At 35.2% G+C, this 14,598-nt stretch overlaps 1 protein-coding gene across 5 annotated transcripts in view; it reads left to right on the forward strand.

The window, feature by feature from the left end:
* Positions 1–14,598, forward strand: part of Bruce (BIR repeat containing ubiquitin-conjugating enzyme) — a 195,271-nt gene that overhangs the window by 64,966 nt on the left and 115,707 nt on the right. For all 5 annotated transcript variants that reach the window (XM_081730148.1, XM_081730149.1, XM_081730150.1 and 2 more), the window contains exons 20-21: positions 9,905–10,114; positions 11,904–12,113. In XM_081730148.1, the coding sequence (XP_081586274.1) occupies positions 9,905–10,114; positions 11,904–12,113 (420 nt within the window). The remainder of the gene's footprint in view (positions 1–9,904; positions 10,115–11,903; positions 12,114–14,598) is intronic.

Genomic DNA, 14,598 nt, shown 5'->3' on the forward strand with positions numbered 1-14,598 from the left:
CCCTTTTAGGGGTACAAAATTGCCAAAAATATAAACGTAAGCAATACGTTGTACCACGTGTTTGGTTTTTGGTCCATTTATCCCCCTTTGATGAGGTCCTATTACCTTATATAGTTATATGGTCATGTATAGGGGTCCATTACCTATCATAAGACATGGGTACATTGGTGCACCCCTTTAAAATTTTGGGAGGAGTACCTTGGCCCATCCCTTAAATTTTGGAAATTGCCCAATTTAAACATTTGGTATTATAGTACAGGACCTCAATATGTATCATGATAAATTTGGATGGTCCACATCGTTCCCTTTTAGGGTACAAAATTGCCAAAAATATAAATGTAAGAAATATGTTGTACCACGTGTTTGGTTTTTTGGTCCATTTTATCCCCTTGGATGAGATCCTATTACCTTATATGATTACAGGGATCTATTTCCTATCATAAGACATGGGTATATTGTTGCACCCTTCTTAAAATTTGGCAAGGGGTACACTGAAATTGTCCAATTTAAGCATAGTACATGACTTCAATATGTTTCGGTGGTCCTATTGCCAATTTTTTTTTTAGTACAACCACGTGTTTGGTTATTGACTCAATGAATCCTATTTGATAAGGTATGGACGGGTATCCCCTTTCAATTTGGTATAACCCCTCGGGTGTAGTACGGTCACGTGATCGATGATTTGGTTTTGATGCGCGACGAGGTCCCTGGTCAATGTTCTCTAGGAATTAGGTGGAAACTTTGCACAGGGTTCTCGTCTTATATCGCACAGTTCTTTAGGAGAATCTGATAACGTTGTATGTGGAATGAACAATAAAAACACATAGGTCAGCATAAATTGTATTTTATTCATATTTCTGGTTTCTTCTTTTTCTTTCTTGTTACACTAAGGTATTGACAATGTTTGTATATTGAGCAGGGTTTCTTCATTAGACCGCCTCCTCTTCTTGATTGTGATGATTTGTTTCCATGTTTTGCAGCATAGCACCCGTTTGCAAAACTTCGTATTGTGAATTCTGTAAAAAGAACGAGGAAAAGATGATTAGTATAGAAATAGATGATGATTAAGCAATACATTTGCAATGATAAATATGATAAAATTACCTGGAAGGTATATTGCAGCAGTCTACGATCATTAACCGTGGGTACTGTTGTGAACAAATATTGAATTTCACGCAGAGATTTTCCTTGGGCTTTACAGCACAAATAAAAATAAGCATAATAGCCACATACGGATGAACCAAGACTTTGCATTTGGCTATTATTATATTTATAGTACATACAATGAAGTTTTAAGAATGCAACATGTTGTGGTACATAAGGAGGAAGGCCATAGCTGTCAAAATATTCTCCAACACCGCGATTATCAATATAAATTGCAATCCAATGGCTTCCTAGTTTTGTAGATGGATCTGTATTTACAATGATTGCCAGAGGAAGAGAAATCCGTGAGAGTAACTCATCGCTTGCAAATACCCCGGTATAATGATTTCTGAATAATGGACTACCGTTTAAAGCACTAGCTAATTGTAATGTATTCAACATCGTGAATGGAAATGATACATAACGTATACGTACCTTGTAATTTAAAAGTCCAGGATAATGTTGCGCTGGTGGTCGATCTCTAGGAGTGAGGAAAACTCTCCATACACAATACAGTTTGCAGATGCTGCTAATTTCTCTTGGAAATGAACTTCCAATCGGATGGCTCCATGTCGTTGTAAATTCCAATAGTGACAATCTCCAGCAGAAGAATCGGGAGTTAGGTCAAATACAAACAGTGTATATCCATTCTTGTAGTCGGCTCTTGAAATTGTATTTCCAGTATTGGTAAAATGTATGCCAGAACCTGAGAACAATGTGTGGTACGATGAAATGTAGAGATTTTTTTCAAAGTTGGGTTGCAACGGTTTTGAAGGTACAGCTTTTCCATCCACATACAATGTAAAGAAATTAATGTTTAGATGTTGAAATTCAAATGCATTGCTGGTAATAGTTCCACTGGATGCTTCATTCGATGTAAATCCTACAATAATACGATTTGGCAATGTTCCCATAAACAGGTTATCAATAGTTTTGGATTGTATATCCTTCGGGATGGTAAATGATTTCATTTGAACCCTTGTCAGAGGATACTTTGCCGGTGTAGATTGTAAAATTTTATTGTGTGCCAATTTGACACTAGGGCTAATGTTGACTTTTTTCACCTGCAACGATGCATCTAGAATATTGATTTTTGCATTGACACCACTTTCACCGACCATGAGACAAAAGTTTGGTTTTGCAGGAATAAGTTTCACACGTAATTCCACTCCATGAATTAAAAATTTATCTTGATTAAAAATGTCACAATGAAGATGTCCAATCATATCGAATTTCATACTTTGTTTTGTCAGTTCATAGCGTTGTTGAAATCCTTTGTTCTCCCTGGTGGTTGCGTTCATATGACCAGCCGTATCTTGAAACCACATTGCTGTTTGTAAATGTGTATTTTTAGCTCCATCACTATAATTGAGCAGTTTTTCCAGGTACGAACGATATGGATGATTATGTGACGGAAATGAGATCAGTTTATTGTTCAAGTAGATTTGTACTTCACTAAACATAGCATTTAGAAAATCATTGACAGGTGCAATTATTGCTTTATCCGTTTCGGTGAAGGATGAACCATCTGGTTTCACAATTTGTGCTTGGATGTACAATAAGGTTTGTGGCAAATCAATATATTCATCACTGCTACCACTCACTACAAATTCTATTGGTGAATTTTCAGCTATTGAACTAATTGGTTTGTAGCCAATAATACGATTGTCCAGAACACTGGTTTGCGTGGGTAATGTTGAAAAAATGTCCAATTCACTTTTTACACATTCACAGGATTGATGATGTAAGAAAGCCATCGTTGAATTAATCAAAAATATCTGGTGACGATGCCAATGATCTCTTCTTCTTCTTATGTGATAATTTACGTCTCTTCGTAGGATTGATGGTGTTGTTGATCGTTGGAAGGTCAACCTCAAACTGAGAGCAGTCATCCCATTTTCGTTTATGATATCCACTTCCCAGCATAGTTTTCAACTTATTTTTAGCTTTTTCTTGTAAATTTGATTTTGCCTCTTGCATACGTTGATGAAATGATTCTTCCAGCGGTTGATTCGAGATCACAACATCATTAATCATATTGGCACCTGATTTTAATAATTCTTTCCCCACAGTTTTAGCTCCTTGCTTCACAAGTGGTAACACTGAACGAAATAAGCCACCAAGGAAACTTCCAATGCCATGTCCTGCTTGATAGGGACTTCCCACATAGACGTTGCCGATACCGGATAACGCTTGTTTTTGGTAGTATTGCAAATACGGATCAGTCATGACGACGACGACGGAAATGTAGTTTTGTACACACCGTTCCAAAGGTGAATGGCATACGATGACCTGTGCTATCCCTTATATCGATTTGTATTTGCTCAAAATTCATTTTTTCCACCGGAACATAATGTGCAGGATTAAAGATTTGTACTGCATGACTTCCAAAAGTATGATTCACAGGATCCATGTTGACAATTCGTAGCAAGGGTACCATTGTATCTCCAACAATGACAGATTCAATAATGTCACAGTAGACGTACATTTGTGATGGTAAACCTAATCGTACATCTGGTGTATATTGTCCCTTTTGCATATCTTTTAAATCACTTTTTGGTTCAAATCCAAGCATTAAACTAACACTTGGTGAGATTTGTACAGAAGTATGGATTTCCTTATTGGGATGTCTTATGAGGCATATATTATTAGTTGCATCATGGGATATAAATAAATTGGTTTCTTTATGATGTATATTAATTGCATGAATAAGATCCCGTATATTGTTATAATAGCGAACAGGGATCGTTACAACCTTCCACGGTTCCTGATCATTACTACTTGATGATTTGTAATATATTTTATTGTTTTCACTGTTAATGTTCAGCAAAGAATGTGGATAATGAATCTCTACAATTGCCACATCCCATTTCTGGCGAAACTCTACACGTCGTTGTAATTTCGTAATATATGAAGTCAATGTATTTTCTGGAAAATAATCCATGGAACTATTACTGGGAAGTGTAACGTAAAAATCTTGATCAGGTTCCATTCTTCTTCAATGAAGTTGCAGGGATCCACGAATTGAATGAGGAAGGATATCCTTTCCACTGGACGAGATACTCCTTTCTGCGACCTTTTGTTCTTGTACGTAATATTTTATCGATGAGGAACGTCGAAGGGAGCGGCACTGGTTGTAATTCTTCTCTGTAGAAAACACCATCGATGAGTTGATGATTTAAATCCTCTAGTCGATACACTGGTGGTTTTCTTGGTACAATGGCTTTTACTCTGAATATTTCCCAAGTCCAGTTCTCGAGGTAACCCTTGTCAAAGATACGTTTTGTTTTACTTATACGAACAGTATCACCAACAGATAAATCCGTATCTTGTTTTGAACGTTGTAGCTTTTTGTCGTATAAGTTATGCCACACCTCCAGTAAATTGTCCTGAGAAACGTTTGCAGGTGCCATTTTAATACTGGAATGCCGACTTTCATTGTATGCTTTTACAAGTAAAGGCAATACTTTGATGTAATTGTATGTTTGATATTTGGTAAAGTATTTCCACATACGATGTTTCAATGTCTGATTAAATCTTTCTGCGATGCTGGCTTTAATATCTGGATCCTTTGTTGTAACATGTTGCACGTTGTGTTTCCTGAAAAACTTTTGTACTGTCTTGTTGGTAAATTCAGTTCCTTGATCACTACGTAGCACAATTGGTTTCCTTTCCTGGAAAATCATTTCAAATGCATTCACTAATCCTCGGCACTTTTTGATTTTAGTGGTACAGCCCACCCGTACCGACTAAACACATCAATCACTGTAAGAATATAGCGGTAATTGTCATTATAGTTTTGAAGTGATTGTAAATCATTTAAATCACATTCCCATTGATCATCAATATTGTTGACAAGATAAAAATCTCTACGGAAACGACGACGTACAGGACGATGTAACGTGTAGGTAGGTTGTTTGTTTAACCAAAGTTTTATTTTGGCTAGAGGTATAGATTTTCCTGTGGCTTGCCATAATTTCTTTGCAGTAGAAAATGATGCAGGGTGTGCTGGATTGTAATAAATGGATTTCAACTTTTTGTTCATGGTTTGTACGTTGACCATTGTGGAATGATACGTTTTCTTTTTGGTCGGACTTCATCATCATCATCATCATCTTCTTCTTCTTCTTCTTCTCCGGAAGAAAATAATTCAGGTGCCGGTTTTGGTGGTGCAGATCCTTCAGATGCTGTTGTACTATTATGCTTGACAATATAGTTTAATCTTCGTGGATTACCAATCAATTCTTGAGGTGTGTTTGACGATGCAAGGTAGTTGCAAAACAATTCCCAGCCTTAAGGATTAGAATGTTTCCTCGGTCGAGTCACATCGCACATTAAATCTACAATATTGGATCCATGTAGTTTATTGTCGTTGATGTACACTGTTCCTTTATGATCCCACGTAATTGCGTCATCTTGTTTTAAACGACGGAATAGTAGTTCGGCTTTCTTACGATACATTTGTGGTATTGCGGCTAAAATTTCTTGTTTCGTGCTATCGTCAACATTCGGGACGTCACCATCAGGTTTCATTGATGTAATTGTAAGTGGTATTGGTTCTTCTTGTTTACGTATCACATAAAGATATTTCTGTAATATTCTATTGTACTGATTCCATTTTTCTTCATCACTTGGATACGATGTATTCAATATAGATTGCATTTCACGATCGAAATTAGATTCTCGATTTTCACTCACACGGGATGATGATGCATGCATTCGTTGAAGCATTTCTGGTGGGACTAAAACCATCTTCTTGCTATGTTCCATGATGTTTATTGTTTAAACAAAATACTGGATAACACACTTCCTACAATAGGTGCAAGTAATGCAGGTAAGAATCCTCCTTGTTGTACGGCTAAATGTTTCTTCTTTTTATCCAATGATTTTGTATTGTCTACGAGATAGCGGAGCGTGTTCTTGTAACGCTTTAATCTTGACTTCTGCGCACTTGTCAGTGGAACATTGCCTTTTAAGACATTATAACAACATTCACAAATACTATGAATTAATGAAGCGTCTGCATTGGCAATAATAGCTTTACGCAATCTTGGTTTAGCTTTGTGCAGAGCACGTAGCAGATCAGCGTGTTTCACTGTAGGAGACATCGTGACAGACTAAGTCATTCTTTTCACATGCACAATAATTTAAACATGTTTTGTTGGTACGTAAACATAATGATGCAAATCGTCGGGAAAAATATTTGTACGAAATCGCATTTCATCGGGTGTATCTTGTTTAAGATCCATCAGTAAATAGCCATGTGGATTTCTTGTTGCGTCTGCATAACTTTCTTGTAGAAACAGTGGATGCTCAGGCATGATTTGATAACTCATATGCTTGATTTGTGACTTGTCACGTGGATTTTTAAACAACACCAAATACGAACAATTTAAACTTATATTTCTATTTGCTTTACTTTGATGAAATACATTTTGTGTTATAAAAATCACACTAATATTTCGATGATGTGATCCTTTTGTGAACATATCAACAGTATCACTATTCACTTCTCGCATATGGTCATCAATAATAATCAAATGTGGTCCATCTTGAGGCTGAAAATCTTTCATTCGTGGAAGTCCTTCGTGAAATTCTACTGGAACCGGCATTGTTGCATACACGTCTTGCCATTCTGCATAATACCAGTATATCTTACGAAATTTTGCATTGATCATGGTTGGGAGATGTGACAGTAATCGCTTCACAAAATACGTTTTTCCACACCCACTAGGCCCTGCGAGAATACAGGTAAATGGATGTTTCCACTGTGTATCCATGATGAACACTAACACCTTGTTTCAAAAATGATGCGTATTTAAAGCGAGTACATTTTTTTTTTTTTTGTTTTAGTTTGTAAATTCTTGCACTCACTGGTGTGAAAAGGAAAAATCCGTTCATCTGTTTATTGAATAGTTGAAAACCGTTTATTTGTTAATCGAATAGTTGAAAACCGTTTATTTGTTAATCGAATAGTTAAAAACCGGATAAAGTTTAACGGTTAACCGTGAAAGTTGATCATTGTTTGATTTAAATTCTAATTGAAAATTTTACGTTTGAAATTTGTTTTGAAATTTTCGTTTCAAAAATTTTGTTTGAAAATTTTTTGTTTCAAAATTTTTTCGTTTCAAAAAAATATTGCTTCAAACTTTTTTTGTTTTCAAAATTCTTTAGTTTGAAAAAAAATTTTTCGTTTCAAAATTTTTGGTTGAAAATTTTTCGTTTGAAAATTTTTGTTTGAAAACTTTTAGTTTGAAATTTTTTTTGTTTGAAAATTTTTGAAAATTTTTCGTTTCAAATTTTTGTTTTGAAAATTTTTTAGTTTCAAGATTTTCGTTTAAAAGTTTTCGTTTCAATTTTTGTTTTGAAAAACTTTGGTTTGATTTTTTTTTTTTAGTTTGAAAGTTGAAAAAAAAATTTAAATACCATGAAACTTTCCTATCAAAGTTTCCACCTAATTCCTAGAGAACATTGACCAGGGACCTCGTCGCGCATCAAAACCAAATCATCGATCACGTGACCGTACTACACCCGAGGGGTTATACCAAATTGAAAGGGGATACCCGTCCATACCTTATCAAATAGGATTCATTGAGTCAATAACCAAACACGTGGTTGTACTAAAAAAAAATTGGCAATAGGACCACCGAAACATATTGAAGTCATGTACTATGCTTAAATTGGACAATTTCAGTGTACCCCTTGCCAAATTTTAAGAAGGGTGCAACAATATACCCATGTCTTATGATAGGAAATAGATCCCTGTAATCATATAAGGTAATAGGATCTCATCCAAGGGGATAAAATGGACCAAAAAACCAAACACGTGGTACAACATATTTCTTACATTTATATTTTTGGCAATTTTGTACCCTAAAAGGGAACGAATGTGGACCATCCAAATTTATCATGATACATATTGAGGTCCTGTACTATAATACCAAATGTTTAAATTGGGCAATTTCCAAAATTTAAGGGATGGGCCAAGGTACTCCTCCCAAAATTTTAAAGGGGTGCACCAATGTACCCATGTCTTATGATAGGTAATGGACCCCTATACATGACCATATAACTATATAAGGTAATAGGACCTCATCAAAGGGGGATAAATGGACCAAAAACCAAACACATGGTACAACGTATTGCTTACGTTTATATTTTTGGCAATTTTGTACCCCTAAAAGGGAACGAGGTGGACCACCCAAATTTATCATAATACATATTAAGGTCCTGTACTATAATACCAAATGTTTAAATTGGGCAATTTCCAAAATTTAAGGGGTGGGCCAAGGTACCCCTCCCAAATTTTTCAAGGGGTGCATTAATATACCCATGTCTTATGATAGGTAATGAACCCCTGTATACGTCCATATAACCATATAGGGTAATAATACCTCATCAAAGGGGATAAATTAGGTCAAAAACCCCCGAAATTTGACTTTTTGGCAATTTTTTACCCATGAAAGGGAACGACATAGACCCCCAATACTGATAGAGGTACATACTGTGGTCCTAGGCTACCACACCCAATTTTTAGATTTGGCAATTTCCAAAATTTAAGGGGGTGGTCCTATGTACCCCTGCCAAAATTTAGGGGGTGGGCCATGGTACCCCTGCCAAAATTTAGAGGGGGTGGTCCTATATACCCCTAGGTCATTGACCCCGGGCCAAGGTCATTGACCTTTGACCTATGACGTCATAAAGGTCGGGGTCAAAGTCCAAAGTTAGGCCAAGTCATGCCAATACTACTAAGTATTACACGAAAATATAAATTTTAGACCTATGACGTCATCACCTCCTATGTCTCGACACAGGAAGGTGTGAAACGATCCGTAATGTCTTCTGCAATGCCTCTGGACTTTAAAAAAAAAAAAACGGACGAAAAAGCTCAAATAGGAGAGTTATAACGCAATGTACAGCGGGGGACGCTTCTAAATGGTACAGCCATATGGAGATTTACGGCTAAGGTGTACCATTTAGAAGTGTCCCCCGCTGTACCATGAAACACCCCGTATGATACAAATTGTACCATGGGATCCCCAAAGGGTTATATGTACAAAACATAACCCTAAGTTCATAGAACTTAACTTTATTTAATTAATATTTTCTTGTTGTTCACCTCAACGATAGGTTGGTGGGCAACATGGAAAATATTAAACTATCCTCTCCCTTGGGAGAGCTGTTTTATACTTCGATGAGGTCTCTTCTTCGTGACTGCATCTAGGTGTTCTATCCTCGGTCTTCCTCTTCCTAGTTTTCCTTCTGCCTTTCCCTCTATCAGCACAGTATCTAACTGGAGTGCCCAATAAGATGGCCAAGCATGCTGTTTCTTCTTTTTCCTATTATCTTTATGATCTGTCGCCCTTCACTGCCTTTCTTTAGTACGTCTTCGTTCCTTTTTCTTTCGGTCCATGATATGCGCAGCATTCTGTGCCAACACCACATTTAAAATGCTTCCAGCTTATATATTTCAGCTTTTATCAATGTCCACGTCTCTGATACGTAAAGCTCCACGCTCCATACCAGAGTCTTGATAAACCGTTTTCGAACGTTCATCGACTTATTTTTTGATGCTAGCAGTCCTCTTTTCCTATTATATAACTAATATTATACGTTAAATTATCTTATGTAATTCTCAGCATGGAATAATTTTATGACATCATGTTCAACAAGTGTAGACTTTTTTTAAAAAAATAATAAAACAATTAAGCTTTATTGATTCATGTAATGAAATTTTACAGTGAAAATATTTCTGTTTCAGGCCCAATTAACTGTATTAAGTGCCCTGTTTGAAGATATTCATTGTCGATACAGCTTGTCGTGCGCAAAGCTTCAAGACTTCTTGACTCCATTGTTACTGTCGGAGACACCTAATGTCATACATATGCATCATTACTTGCAAAAGGATAAAGAATTAGAAAAACTTATATCAAACCAGGAAGAAGATCATAAGATTATATCTGCGTTTCAGGTATCTCTCTTTTACATATGAGTAGTAGTCATTTAGTTGGATTTATGTGTTCGGTTTTTTTATTTGTTCATTTATTTATTTATTTATTTATTTATTTATTTATTTATTTATTTATTTATTTATTTATTTATTTATTTATTTATTTATTTATTTTTACTATTTGCAAAAACAATGGACGACAAGCAACTTTATTTTTTAAAGTATTTCTCTGTAGTTGCTTGTCGTGCCTGTAAAAAAACGTTCGATCTGTAAATTTCAGTAATAAATGCTCTGCATCGCATGTTGAATCTCAACAAACTTCAGAAATAGGCTGTCTGGCCTATAACGAAAGTCTGTTTTTTTTTTCTTTTTCTTTCTTTTATAAAAATTTTTGATTAACACGTTAGCTGCTAAGGGTGAATTTTGTTGTGCACCGGTACAATACCAAATGTACGTGAGTTATTTTTACATAATGTTGAAACATTATCTAAGACGATGTATTGAATCCGCGCACATGAAAGTTGGTTGTCCGATCGTAGCTACGTGTGTATTGTTTGTTTATGGGCAAGGGAATAAATTACATGTTGAACTGGCAACTCTGTTTGATAGTCCTTTGTTCATTATTATATGAACAAGCTAGCTTTGTGTGAGAAGTATGGATGAGTTCCTCTTGCTTTTAGTGCTAATAAGTTTCTTAGTGCAATGAAAAATGAAGAAATATGCGCAGAGCTTGGTCTCATTAGTAATAACAGTATAGCGATCTATGGGAAACTTCAGCAAATAACAGGGACTTCACAATACTGGCATCTTGTCAAAATAGAGTAAGTGTTCTAAAAGCAACACGTAGGTCCGATCGGCCCTACAAAAACAGCAAATAGTTAATAATTGATATTCGGCGCCTCTAGCGGCGTTAATCAGCAACATCTAACAACAAAACCTACAGCATAAATATCTCCTATATTGCTTGTGGTAGAAACACTACAGTTCATTAACACTAGAGGCAGACTTTACAATGCAACTTCTCTAACAACAACTCGATGAATTAGAAATTGTGGGTCCGATCGGACCTACGAGAACATTTTCTTAGACCGATCGGACCCACATGGCAGCTAATATGTTAAACGTTGAAAGCATAATTTGATTATTAATGTAAGAAAGGAATATTTAAGAATTCTTACTTGACTATATAAAATATATAACATCTATATGTACACTCATGTTCAAAATTATTGTCGCATGTCTATAAATATGTTTTTGTAGGAATATAATTTGATAACGAATTCGCCCGGTATTTCTTACAATGTTAGTATGTGTATAATCGGCAAAGACATGTATGTGGCAAATTTCGTGTCAAAAGAGCAGCAAATAAGAACAATAAAACGAAAACAAAACTCTCTTGTCAATTTAACAACATTTTGTTTTAGTCATTCTAATTTTCGTATTTGTAATTCTTTTCCTATGAAATTTACCACAAATATTCATTTCCCGATTATACACATAGTATCAGTATTAAAAGTACCCTACAAAATCATTATCAAATTTTATTCTTATAAGAAGGAAGTTATAGATATGCGACAATCATTTGGGACATGAGTGTACATGTGTTCATAAATAATGGAGATTTGCTTCAGAAAGAAATTAGTTTCCTCCGTTCTTTTTAAAATTTTTCTGCATGTATCTGTGAATCACGGTGTTTTCAGTAAGGTTGAATTGTTGTTTTGACTGTATTGCAGTAAGTATGTGTAATTAGATTGTTTTTATTTTCTTCTTTCTTTCTTAAATTAATAATAATTGTTCTATTTCCTCTTAGGAATGTATCACGTTTCAGCATCAACTCAACTTAGTAAGGAATGTAATGAGAAGACTTGAAGTAGCACAAGGAAAGAAAGTACCTGTTTTAGAAAAACATGAAACGCGACACATTTTATCCCAGTCTTGTACGGATAAACTTCGAGTATTGGGAGAATGTTTGCTAGATTTACTTCTATATCTTGTAAATGAATTAGGACACGTATCACGAGTAAGTAGATAGTTAATCCATATTAGGCGTAGAAAGTTTCTTAGTAATTTCAGTTTGTCACTAATTCTAATTTTCCATGCCGACTTCGTGATTCTTTTGTACCATTAATGTAAATATTGTTCTTGTGAATAAAAGAACCCCAAATATGATGTAGAAAATGAACTCTTTATCATAAAATTTTTATCTGTATCTATTATTCCTTCACTCTCCTGCTTTCGTTACGACCAGTCCGTCTCTGTCTGTCTCCTCTTAAATCTTTCTTGTTTTAGCCTAACAACATTATAACGTAACTCCGTATTCCAACACGACTTCCACCTGGTATTAACCTTATTTATATGAATTACATTTTAGTAGTTCATCCATTTTTATTTTTCAACCTTTTTCGCTGTATGATACAAATTTATCTTCTAACTAATTATTCCAACATGTTGATACCTGAATGTTTATTTTCTCTCTCTCTTTTTTTAAATATTTTTTCGTACTTCCCTATGTGATAGTGTTCGAACAGAAGAGCTTTTAATATACTTTTTGGGTGTATGAGATCGTGTTTACGTTATTACCTAGCATTTTATTGTGTATATATATATTAGGGTGGGTCAAATTCGGGTAATATTTTGATGGGGTAACCAAACATAGTGAAATTGGTGCTTCTGAAAGAATTGTGCATTTAACTACTGTCTAGGGGTGAACTTTACGTTGAACAGATGCAGTTTACGTCAGTTACAGCCAGATATGCAATATACATTGTATACTCATTCTGAGCTGCTACCTGCAGTAGTCTAGTGGTACAGATTGCAGACAACGTCAGATCAGAGCTCTATCCACTTATAAATTAAATGTAATAAAAGTAATTCATTCCGGATTCGTTTGTAGATCACAACGTTAACTTGCTTTCGTTGTGTTTTGAATTACTACCACAGTGTAAAGTAAAAAGTAAATATTCTCAAATTCTTAATCTTAAAACAGCTGGCAGCACAAACCCTCATACAAAATTGGACTTTGTCTGTACAGAAGGTATTTCTGTTCGAGAATGTTTGGTTTGTAGTATTGCGCCATGTCGAGAAGAATGAGCAGAGACCCTAGTATAAACAGCGGATGTTGGTGGCTTTGGGCAGAGCAGCAGTTGTTAAATGAAAATTTTTCTATGTTATGTGTTATTCAGAGGTTACATTATCATAATACACAAAAACAAATAACCGTGCTAGAAGATATTGAGAGCAATCTTGTAGATAGTATACACGATTTATGTTATGTAACTTCGGGTGCTTTTATGCCCATAGTTACTTTTAAAATTATGAAGACAGTGATAGGTGTAAATAGTAATTCATAATTTAATATACTGAAATATCAGGTGCAGATTGAGAATAAATCGTCAAATTAAAATGCATGTTGCTTTGACTTATCTTGCTTTAAATGATTTCCTAAGACGTTCTGGACTGTTATTACCCTGACACATACCCAGATAATTGCATACAGATTGATAATATGTGTGCAAACTGATGTGCCTTGATAGCAAATACATGCTAACCTATTTTATGCAGTTATTTCATCACGAAATTCACTCGTAGTGATTTATTGTAAGAGTTGCACTCTGGATGCAGATTTACTATACGATTATTTCTCCTTACGGGCACAAATATACCTCTAAGGGTATGCCATAATAATTACTGTAAAGAAACAAACCAACTTGTGTTAGGTGGAAAGTCCTAACACTAAAAACGAGAATACTATCTAATCGAATCAGGGCAGGAGTGCAACAGGGGTGCCTTGCTGGGTGCATCCGTAGGAAGGAAGCGCGTCAGCGATGGAGAGTATGCACATAAACTTGAACAATGCAACACACACTTGATATCCCACTCACTCATTGTACTATAGCTTTTGTAATGGTATGACATTAGTAACGTTACACTTGTAAACATGAAGCACTGGTTTCCTACATTTTGCAGAAATGGTCCAACAGTGCAAATTATTATCCTAAATAATCTTTCATATACACTCACTCATTGTAACTTTTTTTTTCTTTGACTATTCTTTACCGAATATTGGCCAAGTTCGTGAAGAAAGTCGGATGCAGATGCGGGCAGTAAGTCCAGTAGGTAGAAAGAAATATAATTGATTTCATGTTCTTTGCCTGATTTCCTGTGTTTTCACAGTCCCTTCTTTAAAACCGTCTTCGATGTCATAGCTTAAATAACTTCAAAAGGCACTCAATACCTTGTAGTATTGATCCACAACTTTTGGAGACGGTTCGATAATATTTTCTTGACTGTCATTCTGTTATCTGTACACCGTATGAAGATTAAAATAATTATTTTAACAAAATGATCGACTACTTCTATAATCGTGCAAAAAAGTGTTTCAGATTCATTCGAGATTCTTGTATAAGTATCTTGAACAATGTTCTTTTCAACGTGTAAATTTGAATTCTTGATAGATTTTGTTCAATCTTTCTTTGACCATGTACAAGCAGCTTCAGACATTCAGT

This window comes from Thermobia domestica, chromosome 11 (assembly GCF_964235325.1).
Source record: "Thermobia domestica chromosome 11, izTheDome1.hap1.1, whole genome shotgun sequence".
Classification (NCBI taxonomy): domain Eukaryota; kingdom Metazoa; phylum Arthropoda; class Insecta; order Zygentoma; family Lepismatidae; genus Thermobia; species Thermobia domestica.